Source organism: Ambystoma mexicanum, chromosome 10 (genome assembly GCF_040938575.1).
Source record: "Ambystoma mexicanum isolate Mex_15411 chromosome 10, UKY_AmexF1_1, whole genome shotgun sequence".
In the NCBI taxonomy this organism is placed as follows: domain Eukaryota; kingdom Metazoa; phylum Chordata; class Amphibia; order Caudata; family Ambystomatidae; genus Ambystoma; species Ambystoma mexicanum.
In genome coordinates, this window is record NC_090932.1 from 149,884,853 (window position 1) to 149,906,111 (window position 21,259).

At 42.9% G+C, this 21,259-nt stretch overlaps 1 protein-coding gene across 9 annotated transcripts in view; it reads left to right on the top strand.

Moving 5' to 3' along the window:
- The window catches only part of SLC4A5 (solute carrier family 4 member 5), an 802,545-nt gene that overhangs the window by 538,331 nt on the left and 242,955 nt on the right, over window positions 1–21,259 (top strand). For all 9 annotated transcript variants that reach the window (XM_069617635.1, XM_069617636.1, XM_069617640.1 and 6 more), the window contains 2 exons: window positions 6,894–7,048; window positions 13,769–13,909. In XM_069617635.1, coding sequence (XP_069473736.1) covers window positions 6,894–7,048; window positions 13,769–13,909 — 296 coding nt within the window. The remainder of the gene's footprint in view (window positions 1–6,893; window positions 7,049–13,768; window positions 13,910–21,259) is intronic.

The window sequence follows — 21,259 nt, forward strand, 5'->3', positions numbered from 1 at the left end:
GCTTTTTTGGCTTGCTTCAGAATTGTCGATGATATGTGTTTATGTTTATGCCCCATGGTGGAATTTGCCACTCGAACAGTTACGAAATCGAAAAGCAAGGGGAGATAATCAACCGCTGTTGCTTCGTCGTTGCTGAAGTTTTGGCAGATCTTTTGGATTTTTGCTTTGTCGATCCTTGAACGGTTGCCACCTGCGTTCACTGAGATAGGAATATCCTGGCATCGATTTTTTGTTGGCCATTCCACCGGACAGGTGAGCCGCATAAGATTGTGGTCACTGTTGGTCATGGGTACGATTGTTAATGACAATTCTTTTTCAAACAGGTTTTGCGATACCCAGAAATAATCAATGATTGAATGAACCTTATTGTTTGACCACGTTTGCTTTGGAGGGCGGTCGCCTGTCACGTGCCCGTTAACCATTTGGAAATTCCTCATGTGGAGTGCTTGACTCCATTGACGACCCCGAGACGCAATTTCTTTGGCAGGAGCTGGCTTGTAACTCTGAGTTCCTTCATCGTACTTGAACCAATTGTAGTTCAAGTCTCCTGCACAAATTATTGAGAGATTCTTATACTTCAATATGACGTCATCAAGTATGTAAATTATGGACTCGATGAAGGATTTTGTAGTGATTTTCCCCGGGTTCCAGTACCCATTTAAAATGAGCAAATGCTTCCTCGCGCCTATGTTTGGATGATTTGATTGTAGTAAGGCGCTTTGTACGAACGGATTGGGGATATATACATCCTTGAGCTGCCACCATGTATTAATCCTAATCATCATTAGTAGGCCTGATGAAGGACGCCCTATTTTGTTTTTGATTGTGGGATTTAGTAAGATCATAAATCCGTCTCTAGTTGGAGGCACACTTAGCCATGTCTCTTGCAAACACATGACAAAAACTTTTCCCAAGTCCACATCAAAATGATTAAATAAATGGGAGAACCCTCTGGTGTTCCAAGAGATGAAATCACGTGGACATTCGTTTCCAGGAATTAATGGCTAATGCCAGTCTGTTTTGCCATTTCTCGTATTGCTTTTAAAAGTCTGATCAGTATGCGATCTTTGGCGGTCGGTAGTGTGGTCAATCTGCTGCGGGTCCGAACGTCTTTGGTCATTTTGATTGAGATTGACCTGACCTGGACTTAACTTTAGATTGGCATGACTAGGGCTTGTTGGTTCAAGAGAAATATCGAATCCATAGCTCAGTAATTCGTCCGCAGCATTCAAGATGGTGTTGCGGACTAAGGCAGACGAGATATGCAAGAGAACTTGATCGCAGCTACGTTCAGTTGCATACTCCACGATTTTTATGTCGTCAGATGTAATTGTTCGTAGTGATGGGATACAGGTGAATAATTTCATCACATTTCGATGATTCAAGTTCAAATCATCCTCGTCTTGATGAAGATATTGCAATCTTAATTTGCAAATTGAAAGATTGGTTCGAGAACTCAATGATGTGGAAGCCTTTGAGATGTAACGTACAGACTTATTTCCTTGAGAGCTGGTATGTTTTGGATTCAGGCGATATGACTTTTGTTCCTTGTTTTGCTCAGACATCTTTGACTTATTATCAAATTTCGCGTTGCTGCTTGATGCTGACACTCTATTCGAAAAACGCCCCACTTGTGGAACTTCCAAAGCCACGCCAAGATTAGCGGTAGGTTGAACGTCCGACGTGTCATCAGAGTATGTGGATAGATCGCAAATATCGATCATGGATTTAGAGACATTCCTACAAAGCTTTCAGGATCGGAGTCCATTCTTTGACGCTTACTGGAGTGGACTTCCGATGGCCCGACAGCGTGTGTTGATCTGACTTGATCTTTTGCGGTGTTAGCCACAGTCTGTTTAGTTGTATCAGCACGCTTAAAAAGGCCTGGGTTCGCATCTGTGGGTAGATTGCGAATCAGGTTTCGTGTGTTTAAAGACGGTACACCTTTCCTGGTTACCTGCCTCGATTTTCTTGGTCGTGTTTGTGTCGATGGACCCTTTAATAAAAATATCTTATTCTTTTCTTGTAACAATCGACAATGATGTACGATAGTCAACTGTATTTCTGGCCATGACTTCGCTTCCATCCCTACCTGTTTTTTTACCTGCTATTACACTGGTTTGAGCAGTCCCTGACATACAATATGATAAAATAATGCTATGGTTTTATTCCACGGTTCCCTCGTTTCAAGACGCCAATGTTCTTGAATCTCCTGAATAAAAGCAACAGTATCTTCATCCTCCCCCATTTTCCTTGTCATAATTGCACCATGTCTGATGTGTCAGGATATTGTACTCTAAGCACCCTTCATATGTCTGCTCTACAATTATGAAATGGCGCTCCGACGTGTGATTTGAGCTGTCATCTCCAAATGTCGTCAACGCTCTACCCTAGGCTAGTAGGCCTTTTACGTCACCCACTGCTAACGTAATTTCTGCTGTCATTCTTCCTCATAAATAAATATTTCCTCACGTGCAGTCAAACCAGGTAATTTACATTGCATACTTTCTTTATACATTTGTGGCCACGGTAGATATTGTGGTCATCCGCCTCCTTTCTCTAATCATGGGAATTGTGTAAATCCTGGTCTACAATTATATCCATCTATGCTTCTTGTCTTCCAGGTGGGGCTAGTTTCACCCATTCGTCTTCGTCCTGGCAGTGACCTTAATCTACTTACATAACGTGGGGATATTTCCATTGTATTATGTGATGGTGCTGGTGGTCGTTCAGAATATAGGTTCTGGAGCCTTTTCTTTCGGGTATTCTAAGTCTGACCACTTTACCCCTCTTTCTATTTTCGTATCTACCAGAAAACTGCATGCACCCTCTCTTCGCACTCTCTCGTTTTCTTCCCTTTCTTCATCTGACATCATTATACCCCAACTGGTATGGCTGTTATCCCTTTCCTCATCATCAAGATCTAGTCTACTTAAGGACAGCAGTCTATGCTTGCCCATCATTACATCATCCGGTCTGCCTCCTGTTTCCTTCGGTGGAGATTCTTTGAGGCTCCCTCTGGTCTCAAAACCATATTTCTCCCTCATTTGCCTATATAAATCCCCAATCCTTTTCCCTATATGTTCTGCCTCATGATCATCAGCCCATGTCTGTATTCTCGGTATCTCATGCAGCTCCCTGCGTGGCTGTTGTGGCGCTCTCTCTTCTTCGCATCGTTCTCATGCTTCAATTGGTATTATAATCTATTAACCATGTGATCTATTTTATCATCCCTTTGTCCCCTTCTCATTTCTTCTTCCCATCTCCCTTTTCTCTTCTTCCTCTCGCCTTCTTTGAAACCTATGTACTTTCAATCTCTGTGTTTCTATTTCTTCACGTTTCTTCTCCTCGTTTCTCTCGTTCTCTTTTTTCTGTTCTTCGTACCTTCTTTGTTCTTCCTTTCACTTCCTTACTTTTTACTTCTCCCCTTTGTATGCCCTTTCATGTTCCTTTTCCTTCTTTTCCTGCTCCTCTCTTTCTTCTCTATCATCAATACCCTTTCTGTCTAATTTGAGTAGTATATGTCCTACCATCCACTTGTTCAGTAATATTGTCACTCCACTGGCTCTGTCTTTCTCTCCTTTTTGTCTCTTGGCTTCTTCTTCTACCTCTATCTGTCTATCCCTTCTTTCATGCCGCTCTTTATTTTCATTGTGTTTGTGCATATATTTACGTTCCTTACTCTTGCTTTCTTCTATATTATCTTTACCACTATAAGGGGGGGGCGCATATATGGGATTAACAAAACAATTGTCGAGCCTACACAATAATATTCTTTTTGTTTCTTAATTTATGGTTCTATCGATTCTTACAATTTTACTTTTACTATTGACAAGCTAAAACTGCTACCCTCCTATGGTTGCCGCCAATAGCTTGTTTCTAGGGACTGATAATCAGTTGAATTGTTATTATTGTTCTATAGTTTCAACCTACAATCTATATTATCACAACTGTGTTTGTTTGGCACCAGTTTTCCACAACTGTTGCGAAACCTTTGAATTCATAACCTACTTTAGTTGATCTCAAACCTGGACTTTATTGCAACTTCCTGTTTCCTTTGGCCCTTTTGTAGTTGGTTCTGCTTGTCCTTAACTAATCTCAGTCAACTGGGATTTCCTTAATTATGCACAGGAGAAATATTGTAGGGTTTTTTCACTTAGTATCCAGTCAAGTGTTTATGAAAGATATTGCTTTTTTGGATTAAACGTGAAGTAAGTACTACTCCCAGAATTTAGTTTACAGAAAACGCTTATTCTCTATGAAGGGCCAACATCCTGTTCTACACGGGTTTTGATCAAAGAATAGCCTTCTCTTATGACTGAAGAGCAGATATTTTTCATGGTGACTTTCATGCTGCTATGCCCTCAACATGAGCCAACTTTGCCACTGTATATCACTTCCATGAGTCTGGTACGGCCACCCACCTGGTCGACGGCAAAAGACATGCACACATCCCAGATTCACTCAGACACACTCATTTAAGGTTGCGGGCACACAAACATAACATTTGAAGCACGCACACATACAAACAGATTTGTAACTTACCTTACACACTGATGATTTGCTTGAGTCTCCTCTCCGGGCAGGATGATAGCAGGATCATGTCACTTGTGTCAGACAGCAGAACGAGCATCCATGTGGGAGTCCCAGTTTTACCCTGCAGCAACAGTAAGGGGTGCCTAAGTCACTCACTCCTGTGTGGAGATTTTAAAAAACGGTTTCTTTACAAATTAAATAGGGTTCCGTCGCTGTGGACCAGCGAGAGGCAGGTGGGATGCACTAGGAGACCACTGTGATGAGGGTGCAGGTAATCCCATATCTTAAACATATGAGTTAAAAAAAAGAATGATAAATGACAGGACATATAGCTCAGCCACATTGAACAATAGTTGCATATGCTTTACGTCCTTTCCCTTACGGATACAGTGATTGGCTTCAGACCCTCGATCCAGTGACAAGTGTGCAATTGCACTATTGCTCTGTTGTCTGAAGAATGCAGAGATGTAGCAGTTTGCCTTGTGAAAGGCTTCACCAAACTCTTTTCCAGTTGTTAATGTAATTCCTAAATATTATGGTGAGTGATGAATAGGGAGAAGGAACACAACAAGGATGTAAACAAATTAAGACTTCTTCCCCTCAGCATAGACCCATGCCACATTTTTAAAAAAAGGGACATTTAGCTTTGATTCAAAGTTTAGTCAGAAAGTTTAGGTCATGTAAATAGTTTGGCGAAAGACTACTGAAAATCAGTACCCACAGAAAGAGCTGTGGTCTGCATGCGATATCAACAGTGTTGTTGTGCCTTAGTCCTCCTCACAGTACTGTGAGACTCACTGATTGGACATATTTCAAGAAATGGGGAGAATCAAAAATAGATGCTACTATATATATATATATATATATATATATATATATATATATATATATATATATATATATATATGGTGTACCGCTAATCACACTGAAACTGGAAATCAATCCCTGAAATGCTTACACTTGTGGGAAGCGAAGATATGGCGATGAGTTTTAGGGGTACCTACCTGTGTCCCACTTGCCGCAATAAGGTTTGATAAGGTTTGAACTGGGCCTCATCTCTATCCATGCTCGGGCGGAATGGAGACTTTTGTCTTTGTTTAGGAGATTACTTCTTCCCATTCGAGATTCCCTCTATTTGAATCTACAGGAAACCATGAATTTGAGTCCCATTGGAAAACATACAAATTGTCACTGCAATTAAAAACAACTCAACTGTGATAGAATTTTACACAAAATCTATCTGAATACAGATAGCCTCATCTTAAACCCAATTAAGGTAAAAAAAATCAGCTATACAATCATGATTGGATCAAGACCCATGAAAAATTACTTGGTTATACATCTATGTCTCATCTCTCCCATGAATACAAAAAGAGGGGTGAGATGGCTCCATATATTATCAAAGCTCCAGACAGACATCACAGGAATACCTTTCTATATTTCAGATGGAATGTATTGTTAACTAAAATTATCACGGCGTGGTGACATTGCAACAGATGATTTAGAGAGTCGATTTTGTCATCTGAAAGGAACCACTGAGTCGACCAGACATCTGCTTTGATTTTGTAGAGTTAAAGGATAAAAGGCTTTGTTACTTGGCTAAAACGTTTCCTATTAATCAGTGGGTTCAAGAGATGCATAGCTGGCACTGATACTTGAGTGGCAGAAACACCCCGGAAACCTTAGCTGTTGCCTCCTTCTTCAAGTCCTTAAAATTGAGTGAAAGCAGGCCAGTTATCTCTGATTCTCCGGTTATTGATGTCAAGTAGCATGTACTTGGAATCTATTATGTTTTATTTGTTTTCATGATGCCAGGTGATATTTTGTGGCATTAGTGTAAATCATACATTTTAGTTTCAGTCCGCTACACTCAAACAAAGTAAAGTGGGTGTGCGTGTGACTCTTTGGCAATTCAATCCCCTGTATTGCTTTGAGTTTTATGTATTTTGCGATTTTCTTTTTAAATATGAATCAATTGTCAATAGTTAGTGTTTTTAAACAGTTTATTTTTTCTGATTTTTCCTTAAATATGGTTCAACTGTTAATATTTAGAGTCTTTTAATTGCTTATTGTATTATCTTAAGAGTTTAATTTGGAATACTTTTTGTATTTGACATCTTTTTTTTATGCAAACTATTTTGTAAAGGTTTTCTGAACCATATACAATAAAAGAAAATAAGACAGCTGTGGTTGTATACACCTGAGCATTAATTGTCATACAAATCGCAATCAGAGTAAGTCATTTAATCGCACAAAGGTTGTAGCCCTTAATGTTTACTAAAACAAGGTGTGTTCCATCCTCGCCAACTGGTTTTAGGAAGTCTTTTCTTTCTGTTTATCACAATGTTTTCTTGCAGCTCTTTTGTGGTGTTGCTTACAAAGCACGAGAAAGAGAAGACCTGATTGCAGGGATAGATGAGTTTCTCGATGAAGTTATTGTCCTGCCGCCCGGAGAGTGGGACCCCACAATCAGAATAGAGCCCCCGAAGAAAACCCCATCTGCTGACCAGAGGTGAGAATGTAATGCAGTGAGCAAATGTCAGCTCAGGACCAGTGTGCCTGTGACCTATGAACCTGGTGGTTTCTAGAGCCCCAACCCAAATATCTCCATCCACTTGGAATTCTCCTTAACCCGTAAGTACTAAGGGCGTCCACGTTCGTCCTGAATTCCCATAAGGAGTCATTTTAGGCTCCGCCCACCCCAGCATTTTAAAGAAGTTATACCTACGACATTACGCTTTGAAGCACAATGTTCCTAGCATTTTAACTAAAAAGTCACATGGGGTCCGATTCACAAACACATTTCTCAGTTTGGGGGTGCTCTTGGGCGGTAGCAGTGCACGGTATAAATCAACATAACATGTATGCAAGTGGTAAACGTGAGCGATATATGTATTCAAAGGCCCCTTTTTGTTGAATGCTTGTTTGTGAGAATCTGGACTTGCAGGCTCGGTTTAGCGGTCACCAGAAGGCACGGGGTCTCACATTTACGTGCAAATCTTGTATTCACAAACGTGATTTGCCCACAATAGTGAGCAAATGCCCTGCCGGTCATCCTCACCTTTTTGTAACAGACACAAGACAATGAACAGAATTGCCTCTAACTTTGGACAGCAAGGGCAATTGGTTGTCACTTCCACCAATATATGTATACCCCTTAGTCAGGCGTACAAATGCATTTTTAGGATTTTTTGCAATGTATCCTATCAGGCCATGTTAGGCCTGTCATGCTAAATTGCGCTCCCAGCATGACAGGAAAGGGGTGGTTGACATCAGTCAGGTTCAGACATCCAACCGCGTTGGTGCTGGGGTCATTGAGCAGCTAGGTGTCGGGGCATGCATGTCCGAAAATTGCAGGGAGAATTGGCTCCTACTGGACCTCCCTGAATGTATCTTCCTAAATGTGCAAGTCGCCTCTTTGGGACTCAGCCATCTTCTTCTCAATTCGCATCATTTACACATCAGAGAGATGTACAATGATGTGTGTTGCAGGGAAAGGATTTGCAGTCAGTTCTAAAGGGAAACACGTGAGATGTGTCATTTCATCCAGAGGCTAGGCCTGACACAATACACCACCAGAAAATGTGGTGCAAATATTGGCTGCACACCCGACACATATTTGTGGCACAACACTGAAGCAATGCCTGAAAAAGTGCCACACTAATAACAGGAAACTATAAATCATACATTGTATACCAATACCAAAAAAAATGCACACCATATTTAAAAATTGTGTCAGGGCAAACAACACACATTTGTGCTCATGTGGTAGTTCATATTCCATTGCATTTTGTGCGGAAAAAAATAAAATACCATCTGAATTATTATAAGCCCAGGTGCTGTCAACATATGCCAGGGCACGTTCAATATATATCTGAAAAGTGCTCAAATATGCCAGGGTGTTGCTGTTAAAATGGTGTTCAGTTCGCCAGTCTGCTAGAGGCATCGCTCAAAATAACCATATGTTCCAGAGTTCTGCTAACTGTGCCAACCTATCACTATCCACACCACTATTCAATTGTGCACATTATGCGGCTAGCTTCACATTGCCCTAGTTAAGCACACATTGATTGCAATGTCCGTTTCCACACACAGTTCAAGTTTGCACATTATTCTGCTAGCTTCAAATTGCCCTAATTAAGCACACATTGTAATGTCAGTTTCCACACTGCTATTCAAGTGTGCAAATTATTCTGCTAGCTTCACATTGCCCCAGTTAAGCACACATTGATTGCAATGTCCGTTTCCACACACAGTTCAAGTTTGCACATTATTCTGCTAGCTTCAAATTGCCCTAATTAAGCACACATTGCAATGTCAGTTTCCACACTGCTATTCAAGTGTGCAAATTATTCTGCTAGCTTCACATTGCCCCAGTTAAGCACACATTGATTGCAATGTCAGTTTCCACACACAGTTCAAGTTTGCACATTATTCTGCTAGCTTCAAATTGCCCTAATTAAGCACACATTGCAATGTCAGTTTCCACACTGCTATTCAATTGTGCACATTATTCTGCTACCTTCACATTGCCCTAGTTAAGCACACATTGCAATGTCAGTTTCCATACTACAATTCAAGTTTGCACATTATTCCGCCAGCTTCACATTGCCCTAGTTAAGCACACATTGCAATGTCAGTTTCCATACTACAATTCAAGTTTGCACATTATTCTGCCAGCTTCACATTGCCCTAATTAAGCACACATTGCAATGTCAGTTTCCACACTGCTATTCAATTGTGCACATTATTCTGCTACCTTCACATTGCCCTAGTTAAGCACACATTGCAATGTCAGTTTCCATACTACAATTCAAGTTTGCACATTATTCTGCCAGCTTCACATTGCCCTAATTAAGCACACATTGCAATGTCAGTTTCTTCATTGCCACAGAAAATGTCCATGATGTCTGGATTCATCATTGGCTCAGTTAGGCACACTTAGCTGCAAAGCTTTCTACAGTCTCTTCACTGCCCTTTTAAAATGTCCAGTTCAGTTTGACATTGCCCTCGAATATTGCAGTGACAGTTTCACCATGCCCCAATTATGCGCAAATTACCATACATGTTTGAAAATTCCCACCAGTTTTGAAGTGCTCCAGTTAAGCACATAATTACATGTACGTTTCTACATGCCTGACAGAAATTGACATTTCAGCATTACCATTGCCCTGGCAGTTTCACATTAGCATGCTACTGACACCCAAATGGCAGGGTTTGCATCACTAGCTCAGGTTCTCAAATGACACTCTTTGCCATCATATGCCAAGCAGCAACTGGCATAGTACTGTAGACATACCATTGAATGCTCATGTGCTCGCATGCCATGCATTGCCAACACACTCCAGGATTCTACATTATATGTATTCCCATGATATGGCCAGACATGTTCCTACCATACGCGAGGCATTGCCATCACACGCGCAGTCCTTGTATTGCTGTGATATGACTAGGCAGATGCTTCTACCACATCATTGGTGTTTCCATCATATGATCTGGATCCACATCCATGCCACATGCCACACCCCTTCCCCTCACACAGACAGGAATCCCATGATTGTACCGGTTTTGGGTAATTGCGTATGATATACGTACTTAGGCGTACTTGATACTGCATACAAGCATCACGCTCGCCCCGTCTCTCACTCGGTTATACTACATTTGAGTATATTATCAAAAAGTGGTACTTTAAAAAACTCCCTATTTAGAAGCCCAATACCTTGTAAAGGATTCAAACCAGTTGATGTTATTTAGGATAACAGAGGTTAGTGCTTTGAGACTGATTTCTCTGTTGGCTATGACGATCGAGGAACCCTTCAGTGCCATGCAATGCAGAAAAAACACGGAATAACATCAGACCGCCAACTCTTCACCAAGAGTTCACATCATTATGAAACCAGTATAAGATGATTATGAAACCAGTATAGGATCATTTTAAAACCAGTATAGTAAAATAGAAATAAAAACCATAAAACAAAACAGAAAGTAAACTGGAGCGGGCAAACATAAATATCAGTAAAATACTCAGTAAACACAAATTTGAAACTGGTACCCTAAACATCCTATGATTTGTCAAAAAAATCATAACTCCAACCATTAGAGACAGTCATCTCTCATAGCCATCGATGTTAGCATCGTAGCCCCTCGAGTTTGCAAAATCAGATGTGGAATCGGCCAACGAGGTGCTAAATCGGATCGGACACTCCTTAAGCTCCCCATTGAGAACCAAGATGCCGAAAACAAAACATCTGGTGTTCTTATAACATGTGGAGCTCTATCATTTCGAACCACTTTTGGATTTTGTGAAGGACATCTAGGAAGTATAAAATGTGTTCGGGTGACAGAACAGGCCAATTATGTTGCAATTGACTCTTAAGAGGTCATATTAATCAGGAAGACTCACCACTTACAGTGAGGGGGTGGGGGGTAATGTATCTTGCTTTCTGAGGACAGTCTCATGCTTGATCCCTAGAGTAGAGGCAGAGTCTGCAGAAGGATTCAGGAGTCTGGAATCTATTGAAACCTATTCCATGACGAGGTCTAGGGTTCTGTCCCTGTATCCAAAGGGGTAGATTTCAGTGTGTCTGCCTCCCCCAGCTCGGCACAAAGACTCTAAAAACCTGCCAAAGCTTCTCCCAGGACTGACTGCATCTCGGCTCTGCTCGTGTCTTCTCCTATCCTCCTCTCTTCCAGTTCAGCACAGGCCCATTCCAGCTTGGCACGGGGCACTGAGTGCAATTCACGCTGAGTCTGGGATGAAGACACCAAGCCTGCATCCGGGCACTAGAGTGGGCTTGCATTGCCCACGCTTGCTAAATTCCCTCTCGTTATCCAAAAGTGGGGGGTGGAAAGAACAAAGAGCACTGCTGCTATAAGAAGGTCTTCAGTTTCTTATGTGTGGCTCAGGGGGGTCCCCTTTGGTTAGGGTGTGGGATTGAACCAGGATCTCATGTGGGTCAGAGGTGTTTGAGAAGGGAGGGATTACAACCTGACACACCGACTACAGGTCTCGGGAGGATAGCTCAGGGGCAACGTCCTCACCTTGGAAGCAAGAGGACACAGAGCAACACAGGTTCAATCCCCGGGTCTGCGCTTAGAAACCTCTGGGTATTAAGTGCTTTATAAATAACCAATCATATCACCCTGTGTGGACCGGCCGAGAGAAGCAGGAAACTATAATGAAGGATTATCCCTGAGAACACCTGCTTCTCCTGGCTGAGCCCAGTTGCCCAAGAGGCCTTTTTGATCATGTAGACATTGCACCCTTGGTCACCCTTGGTCACCATCTCCTTCTAGCCTGGTTGAGCAGGATTGCCGCATCACAGGCTAACTGTCAGGGCATTGGAATAACGTTCATTAGTACAATACACGTCTTGCACTTCCAAGTAAATCTCACAAATTGCTTTATTACATGTTATAGATGTGAAGATCAATATTCATTTGCTATCACTAACAGACTATTTTTATTTCAAAAGAACAAATAATATAGAACTATCATTACAAGGATCACATGCATTTGCTGGGCATTAGCCAGGATATTATAAAGGATGAATTGGCACACGTGTGCGAATTGTGGGCTGCAATGCCAACAACAAGGTTTAACCCTGATTTACAGCGTACAGCGAAATTTGTCGGGGAGTTTGAAGGCACCATTCAAATATTAAACACTGCTCCGGTCTCAAAGAAAATAACAAGGGGGGTCCTGGGAGTCCCTCTGCCAGACATTAGTCCTGGTTATGAGAGACTTACCCAGAATCTTTAGCTCACTATATTTCACAGAGGAGAAATATCCAAAACATATGAGTCTTTGTCCTGCCCTGGGGCAGTCCAGCAACAAAATGCTAGGCAGTTCTCCCCTGAACAAGAGTACCAACAGCAACCCCAGACACGTGTTTCGGTCTGGTTGGACTTCATCAGGAGGGCAGAGCTGTGCCTCTCTAAGAATAGTGAGTAAGGGGTCCACGTCTGGATTCCCCTAGTAACTTAGGGTGAGAACCAAAGAAAGGCATGCAGTTGAAACACCAGGTAACTTGAAAGGGCCGCCTGTGCTCAAACACAGCAGTTAATCCGGCAGGTCTTCATAGTAGACATTCACTCAGGTGTGGAGCGGGTGTTGGTCACATATAAGTACACCTAATACATGTCAACACCATAAGCGCAAATATTGGAGGGGTTATTAAAGGCAAGATTTGGATGGGAACATAAGCTGGACCTCTGGTCCTCTGGAGTCTGGGCCTTCTCAGAAAGCTGGCCCCTTTTATACATACATTTAGGACCACCGAAGGTCAGTCAGAGGCTTCAGTGTTATCCTCGGGCGGCTTCTCAAGGGAGCATGTAGGCAGCGGTTATTAGCTCCTTTGAGTGATTTGCTTCGATCCAACTTACTTGAAGTGGGCAAAGCTCATTAGAATTAGGTAGGCCCTATCATTTCATGCAGATGTATTCTTGTGGAGATCTTGCCCGCAGAGATGGGTTGATTCTGAGGGGGGCTTGCACGGGGTGAAGCCAGCCAGCAATGTGGCCCTCGGCACAGAGCGTGTCAATGTGGCCCTCGGCACAGAGCGTGTCAATGTACCCGACACAGAGCAAAAGGACACAGCAGTCCTTCTTACTTTTAGAGAAGAGCGATAATATACAAAACCAACACACAAGCGAACATAAAATTTCTAGATACATGACACATTTTCGTGACTCTTAATACAGTGGCACTAAATATCGGAATTCAAATATCTTTTGCTCTTTTTTTCATCGCGTCCTTCATTCTTTTGCTCGGTGGGCCCGCTGTACCCAAAAAAAAATGTCCACCCCATTTTCCCCTTCCTCTTCTTATCCTCCACCGCACATCTCCTCCCTGGGCAGCCCCACACCAATATCATTTCTTCTAGTGTGCCCCACGGGTTTTATTGACAGTATGTGGGTGGCTTGATCATGTGCCCTGTCAACCAGGTCCAGGGAGTCTGGTGTGATGTTGCAAACTCACCGCATCTACATGATTATCTCTTTGTTTTCCTGTTCCAAATCTTTTTTCAACACTGCAATTGGAATTAAGTATGTTTCCAAGTTCACGTTTGCTTCAAACCTTACTTTGTAGTGGAAAGAGGGCTAGGCCTCTTCACTCATATCCTTATATGGTACTCATGCATTGTATATAGCTTCTTTATATATGCGCTGAGCAATGTGACTTATCTCAAACATGTGAACATGCATCTAATTACCCTGTGTTCCTTTTCAGAAAGTCCAACTTTTCTGTGAATGAAGCAGGACAAATGAACGGCTCAGCGGGCGGTGGAGGCGGCAGTGGGGGTGGAGGAAGCGAGGATGGTGAGATGCCAACCGCTCATGAGATCGGTGAAGAATTAACATTCACAGGAAGGTAAACAAAAAATGCACCAATCAGCAAAAGCAGGCAGACTGCCGCTAGATGCCAGAAGCAATACATATTGCCAAGAGTCAGTGCATTATAGCTGCATAGTCCTCAATACCATGTGTATAGATTACTAATACCACTCAAATACCACTCAACTAGACCAACCAGAACCATGTATTCGCACTGCCTCACCAGCGGCGGATCAAGCTTCCTGGTTTTAGCCGCCAAACAGTGGAATGCCGTACCCCTTAACCTCAGAATGGAACCCTCGTTCTGGACCTTTAGAGCCAAAGTTAAGACCTGGCTCGTTGATAAAAGTTTCTAACGTCTGATGTACTCGCATGAAACTATTCTACCTGCTTATGCTCACTGTATCTCATCTTGCAACACTCAGCAACTCTGTATAGCAGCACATTTACCTAACCAGTGACCCTCAAGTAACCCCGGTCACTCGCACTTACCGTTGTTGTTGTTGTTCTCGTATACTTTGATATTTGCATGTAATATGTAACATTTGCTTTAAGTCTCTGGTGCCCAGTTACCTTAGGGTTCGGCGCGTGGTATAAATCAAGAAACTAAACTAAACTAAACTGATTATGTTATAATACGAAGAGCTATTATCAGTATGTGTATTTGGCTGAATAATGTACGCTGCATAGAAAACCCCACAGAACAAACCTCAATGCAATGACAACAAACCACCTGGAGAGAATTGGGTGGAAATGGGGCTGAGATATATACAGAACTAATAGGCCACAGTAATGGCAGTGAGGGTGGGATTAGCAGGAACTTGGTGAATCTGGCCATTCACATGGGGTGACCTGGTATTCACACTACTGGGAAGATTAGAGACCAAAACACCCATATAGTATTTACCCTACATGTGACCTTTTTGATGAAGTACATGTGGTCCCTAGAGCATACATCCATGTGGAAGTTTCGATTGAATAGATTGAGAACTAGGATCGGTCTCGGGGGCTTCCCACATTCCAGAGGGATGCGGAATGCCGAGGAGGACTCAATCATTATAAATATTTCTAAAAAAAAAAAGAAGAAAGCCAAGCAGCCCAGGAAAGATTTACCTTCGAAAATGTAAAGTAGTAAGCAGATTCCCAAGATGAAGCATGTCAAATAAGGCTACGAGAGCAAGGCGAATTAGGACCAAAGCTGTGCCTTCAGCCACAATATGCGCCATCCAACACCTACAAGATTGCCATAGAAGCGATGCATCTGTGCCTGGTATTATACTGATGTGCTGAAGATGTGGTTATAGAAAAACCTTGTCATTTGCTTTCTTTGGAAAAAGGGTGTTGGGACTGGCCGGAGATTTTTCATAATGGAGTGTTCCTTTCTGGGCTGCTATAGGACTGGAGTCCTCTACTTCGTTGATGCGGGGCAAGTACATTGACATTAGTATTACATATTTTAAGAAATATGACTGCAGAGGAGGTGGCACTTTCTTTGATAACATTTGCTGGCATCAGATTTCCAGAAGAGATTTCTTTAAGTAGGAATGGAAGTAGGAAGAAGATGCCTGCCAATGTGTTTGTGATGCTGCCAACAAACAATGTTAGAAACACCTTTGGTTTGATCTGGAAAATCTAACTTCTGAATTAAAAGAATGTGTGATCATGGTGAAAAGTGGTTTAGGGTGGTAGGGAGGACTTAATTTGGGTTCTGCGAGATTATGGGTCTGAGTGAAGAGTCAAGGCCATTTGGCATATCATTTGCGTCATGAGTGCAATCAGGGATTTAGGATTTTTAGTTACAGAATTTTTTTTCAAGACCGTTCAGTACAATTCTGCAGGTATGCACTTCTGAAGAACACTAGCAGGCATTTATGTTCGGTTTGATAAAGTGTGCTTGACTAGGGAATGCAGTTTCTAGCATCATATGTTCTTTCTATTGTATAGATTGGTGAATGACACTCCACCTACAAGTTTAGTGGCTTCTTATTAATTCATCAATTCATCTGTTAGAACACACTTAATACCAGAGACCAGTCTCTAGACAAACGTGTTTCCCCTGAGCTATCCCACCGGCCCTCTAAAAAGCAAATTCTAGAGATTCTAGAAGAGTCTAATGGGATGTCCTTCAGAAATGACCTGCAGGCTATATCTTTGGAATTACAATATTGTGTGGATAGTAGAGGTGGGATGCAGATCCTGAACGCCAATACCCTAGAGAGGTAAATCAAGTGAGATGGCATTCCTTGAGAAAACAGAATGTTGAGTGTCTTACCCTAAAACTGATTAGGGCAACACTGTTGGTCATGGTCAATAAGGAGAGCATGTTTTCATGAAGCACTATACAGCTCTGCATAAGTAGAGGATGTGGAATCATGAGTTTGCTATTGTTTTGATGAACATTTGTGAAAGTTTGAAAGAGACACTGGTGATCTTTACCAAAACGTCTTACATTTAATGGTTACAATTGTTGGGGAGTCTCTATGAATGATGTCATAGTCACCAATAATTAAAAAGCCAAAGAAAGCGACATCCTGTTTGTAAATCCTGGCCATGGTGCCAATGGGGTACAGAAGAGTGTGCCTGCTTTTTAAACCTCTCAGCGGCTTCACAATGGGAGTGCAGAAGGAAGGAAGGAGTGGCTGAGGTAAGGATGGCACCCCCATGAAGATGATAGAAAACAAGGTTGCTTAGGGCACCATGTGCAACCCACGAGTGTATTAAGAGACTGAAGTGAGCGATAATGTGATACAGGAAGCTACCAAGAACTCGAGAATGTAAATGGCTTGCAGACAATCAACATGGATTTGCATTTGCCACAGACAACTTATCAGCAATTCAAATCAACTAGGATGGTATTACAGATGGGCATAAGATAACACTCACTGCACTATATGAACAGTACAATATACTGAGAGACAAAACAAAACAATGGTACATACAATAAATAGAAGCACCCCATGATCAATTAGCTGATGCTCCATAAAGTATATCATTTTACCATGATGCTCATATTGCAACAAAAAAGTGCAAGATATGCAGTGTGTAATACCCCAAACAATATTTCTTCAAAGTCACCTAATTTTTGGTCATGAGTGTTTTAGGTTTACTTAGGTTTTGGCTGTAGCGGCAGTCGGCGCTGTGGGGTCCGGCCTTCTTCAGAGCACCGTGCCTCAAAGTGTAGAATACCTCAAAGGTATGTCACGAAAAGTAAGGAATCACCCTTGATTTGGCAGCAGCGCGTCTAGTAGCTGCGGATACTGAGGCACACGCAGTGTCAGCAGCAGTTAAGAAAGGGTGACATTCATAGGCTGGCCCAAGCAATCAGAGCATTGACCAATGAGGGAACGAGCAGCAAGAAGCGCCCTGAAAATAGCAGGTCTTCATTCATGAAATCCCAGTGTCTTTACAGTAACACAATGCACTGCAGATCAGCAGATCCCTTCATTCTAAATCTACGGGAAGCTGATTGGGTGGGTGGTAAGTTGAAAACATTGGAAAATATAGGTTTAGCTGCATAATGAGGTGCCCAACTGGATGCTCCCGAATGAGGAGAAGCACTCCACATATGAGGTATTACACGCAGACCCACCCCAATGGGAATGAGAAATTAAGATGAAAGTTGAGGGGAGGCAGCCAGATGGCTGTAGCAATAGAGGTCCCTCCTCTTCATAAGATCACTGATTGGATCCCAGGTTAAGAGCAAATGGGTAGGAATTGAATAATAACATGGTGGCCGGGGTAGTCGATACACTGGTTTGAGAACACCTCTCTGACTCAGTACAATGATTTAGCAAGTGGAGGATGCTTGGGGAATGTTAGGCAGGGAAGAGCATATGTTTATCAACTGGAGAGTGGAGCCACCACAAAGAGAGATGATGAGGTGCGAAACACATTGCTTGAGATGTCTGAAACGTGGTTGCAGCCCTGAAAGGGCACCATTTCTGGTCCAATAGCATAGACCATTAATGGTGGATTGCCACTGAGATGATCAGTAAGAGAAGAGAGTAGCAAGGATGTCCCAGTGGGTGTTGAGTCCCTTGCTTGTTGACGGTCAAAGCAGATTTCCAAGATCCATAATGTGGTGAAAATGCGGTTATGCTCAGTAGTGACCAGCAATGATTGACCAGCAGAAGCCTAATCAGCCGCCGAAACGTAGTTGGGCTTCAGCTTTCTACTGCGCCAGAAAGCTGAACAATAACAGACCCATGAGGAATTGCAGACACTAGCAGTAGTTTAGCGGGAAAATATACAGAGAGTGGTAAAATGCAGATCTAACTACAGTCCTCGGGGAGAAGAGGATAGTGCTGGTCAAAAGACTATGCCCCCCTAGCCACCGTGGTGGTGACCAGGCTTCCTATGCATCTGCATGTAGGGCAAGTGCCTGCTCTGAGTGACAGCATCAAGGGTGTTGTGTCAAGGGACCTGGCTGGCAGAGGAGGTTCTGAAGAGGAAGGCAAGTCTCTTGTTCCTCTTCTAGGGTTCGCGTGGGAATGAATGACTGGATGCCATAGGAGGACCAGCTACCAGAATAAGGAACATATAAGGAGGAATACCTATATGGAGAGAGGTAGTGTTCTTCCAGAAGATGGTGCAGGAGCAAGTTCCCACTACAGTGGGCACCATGGCTTTTACGTTATATGACATGCACACAATAATAGATATCCAGTTAATATAATGACATTAACAATACATTAGGACATGTCCAGTTTTGGTTTAAGGTCTTCAGATGAAGTTTGTCCAATGACTTGTGCAAGAAGTGAATAATGCTTACTTCAGTGAATGGCTTCCCTTAGTGACATTGGCGCTAATTTTCTACGGGCGGAATGAAAAAAGCATGTGTAAAACGTTCCCGTAAAACCTGTAGGCATGGTTTTTACACTCCGGTAGGTTTCCATTCATTCGTGTGGTGGAGCGGGTCGCAGAGTGGAATTACTGCTTCGCCAAACCCATCCGCTCCGCCATTTAACTCCCGATTCTTGCCTACCACCGTCTGATTCTGATGCTAGTGGGAATGTTTTGGATTCCGATGGAATACACCTGCCTTTTACTCCTGCTAACCTCGGGTGGTTGAGATAGGAATCCACTGTAAATGCTGCCTGACCTGAGTAAATGAATGAAAGCGCTTACGGGTTTATACATGTGGTGTCACTCTATCCCTGTCCTCTTCGTTAAATGAATCTCTGCAGCCACTTAGTGAAGCTTGGCCCGGCGGTGTAGCCATCGTATAATAAAACTTAAAACATGCTAGGTGCTTTTAATAATGGCGTTTTGATGCAAAATTGCCTTATTTTCATCAGTGTTGTGCTCATTAGCATATCGTCATTGCTGCGAGAACATGTGGCCAACACATGTTCCACTCCTTATCATCATCATCATAATACTTTAATTCAGCAAATGTTTCACAAATACAGGTACAAAAGTCATAATAAACCAGCACATAAATAGAAATGAATACATACACAAATCTTATATAGTGCAGCTGGGGCCAAAACATGATCAAATCAGAACAGCCACAGAATGGATAAATAATTTATTTTAAAAGAGCAATCAATTGCTACTGCAGAATAATATTTAAATATAAGCTGCACCTGAGTTAGGATATGGTGGATGGTAGTCTCATAATTATTACAGTCACATACAATTTGATATCACAACTGTTTCAGCTCTTGTGAGCCAAGCTCAGCTGTGGAAGGTGAGGTGTATTCAGGCCAGATGGTTTGAACCTGTCAAATGACAGGATAGGAACCTGAATGGCCAGGCCTCTTCTTTGATCTCTTTGTGAGGGCAGGTAACACCCTCTCCCAGGGACAGCCACACAAGTTACAGTAGTCAGGAACAATCTGATCAGTAGAACAAGACTTTCACTATTTTGGTTATTTCTGCCACCCTCTCTCCTTCTTGTCCCCTCCACTTCTTGTAGAGCATAGCACTTTGGGTGTGATGTCAGAATGGAAATGTCAACTTCTTTCAAGTACTGTGATTGGGCTACTAAGGCAGGCTAGCTTTAGTCCAATCATCTGCAGGCTTTTGCGTTTAAAAGATTAGATTCATTCTGGAACTACACCTAAGAAGAACCCACTGGACCTCCTTTTGGAAAGTCATACTTTCCAAAGCCCTCAGCCTAAGGTGAAGAACGAGCTGTCCAAGGCTCAAGAGATATCTGCCCCCTACCATCCCACAAGGCACATTGGGGTGAACTTTTCTTGTGGACCAAGGCCTTTCCCAAAGCTAGGAGAGCAGACCCTGAATGGAACCATCCTGTCCTCGAGTCTGAGTGGGCCTCACAATGTCTGGAGGATCAGACCAGCTGAAGCTCCCTGGGTCACCACACCTTTAATGAGAGGGAAAACACTGACGCTGGCTTATGCGCTCATCCACCAATACGAACGATTGCTTGCACTTCGAACCAGCTCAACGCTGCATCGTGCCCTAGCTGAGCCCATCTCTTGCTAGGCCCGAAACCACTGCTCGATGCTGGGACCCAGTCCAAATGCTGGAGAATCACAGGCTGACCTTGCCTGGGGTTACTACCAGGGCTTGACCCAGCTAGACCTCGAATGGCTGCCTCACTGATCCACTCATCGATACCTCCAAGATCACCATTTTTAACGACCGTCGGCTACCAACTCGCACCACTGCATCCAACCGCCTTCACAAGGCAGGCAGCCTGCTTGGATACAGTGTACCAGTGACATGCTAGTGCTCTTGCAGTTTAATGTGAAGAAAGTGCATTGGAATCCATACACAGCAGAAGACGTGAGCAATGTGTTAGGTGAAGGTAATGTAATGGGTTGCAGCAATCAGTAACAAAATGGAGACGGTTGGTTGAGAACGGTGAGGACCCGGAAAGATCGTAATGGGGGGGCACCAATCTGACAGTTTGCCTAGTGTGGCAAAATTCCTTGCACCGGCCCTGCTGTCTGGCTATGGTGTAATGTGCCTAAGAACCACAGACAGGTGCTCCTGTCACTTTCTGTGTAACTAAGTAAGCACTGCTGTAACAGTCCCACAATGCCCCTGGGCCTCTTTGTGCACTTTATACATTCAGATAAATAAACTAATGATTGTGTTAGCTCTTGGTTTGTAGATGTAGAAGTGTGTGGGCAGAGTCAGCATTTTCACCCTTACTCATCGTTGTACACCTGCAGCACAAAATATAATTCGTGACATGTCGACTTGCAAGGCCAGTCGCTTTGTATCCTGCAACTTCCCCTTCTCCGTGTTGCATTTATCTGCTTTTATGAACCTATATAGGCTTGTTCTGCTGCCTCCCTTTTGTATGTGAGTACCTGCTTTTGTCGTTAACTCTGGCTCTGTCTACCTGCACCTTGCACTGCATATTATCGTAGCTTTGGGTTCCTGCATGTTCCCCACACCACCATCCCCT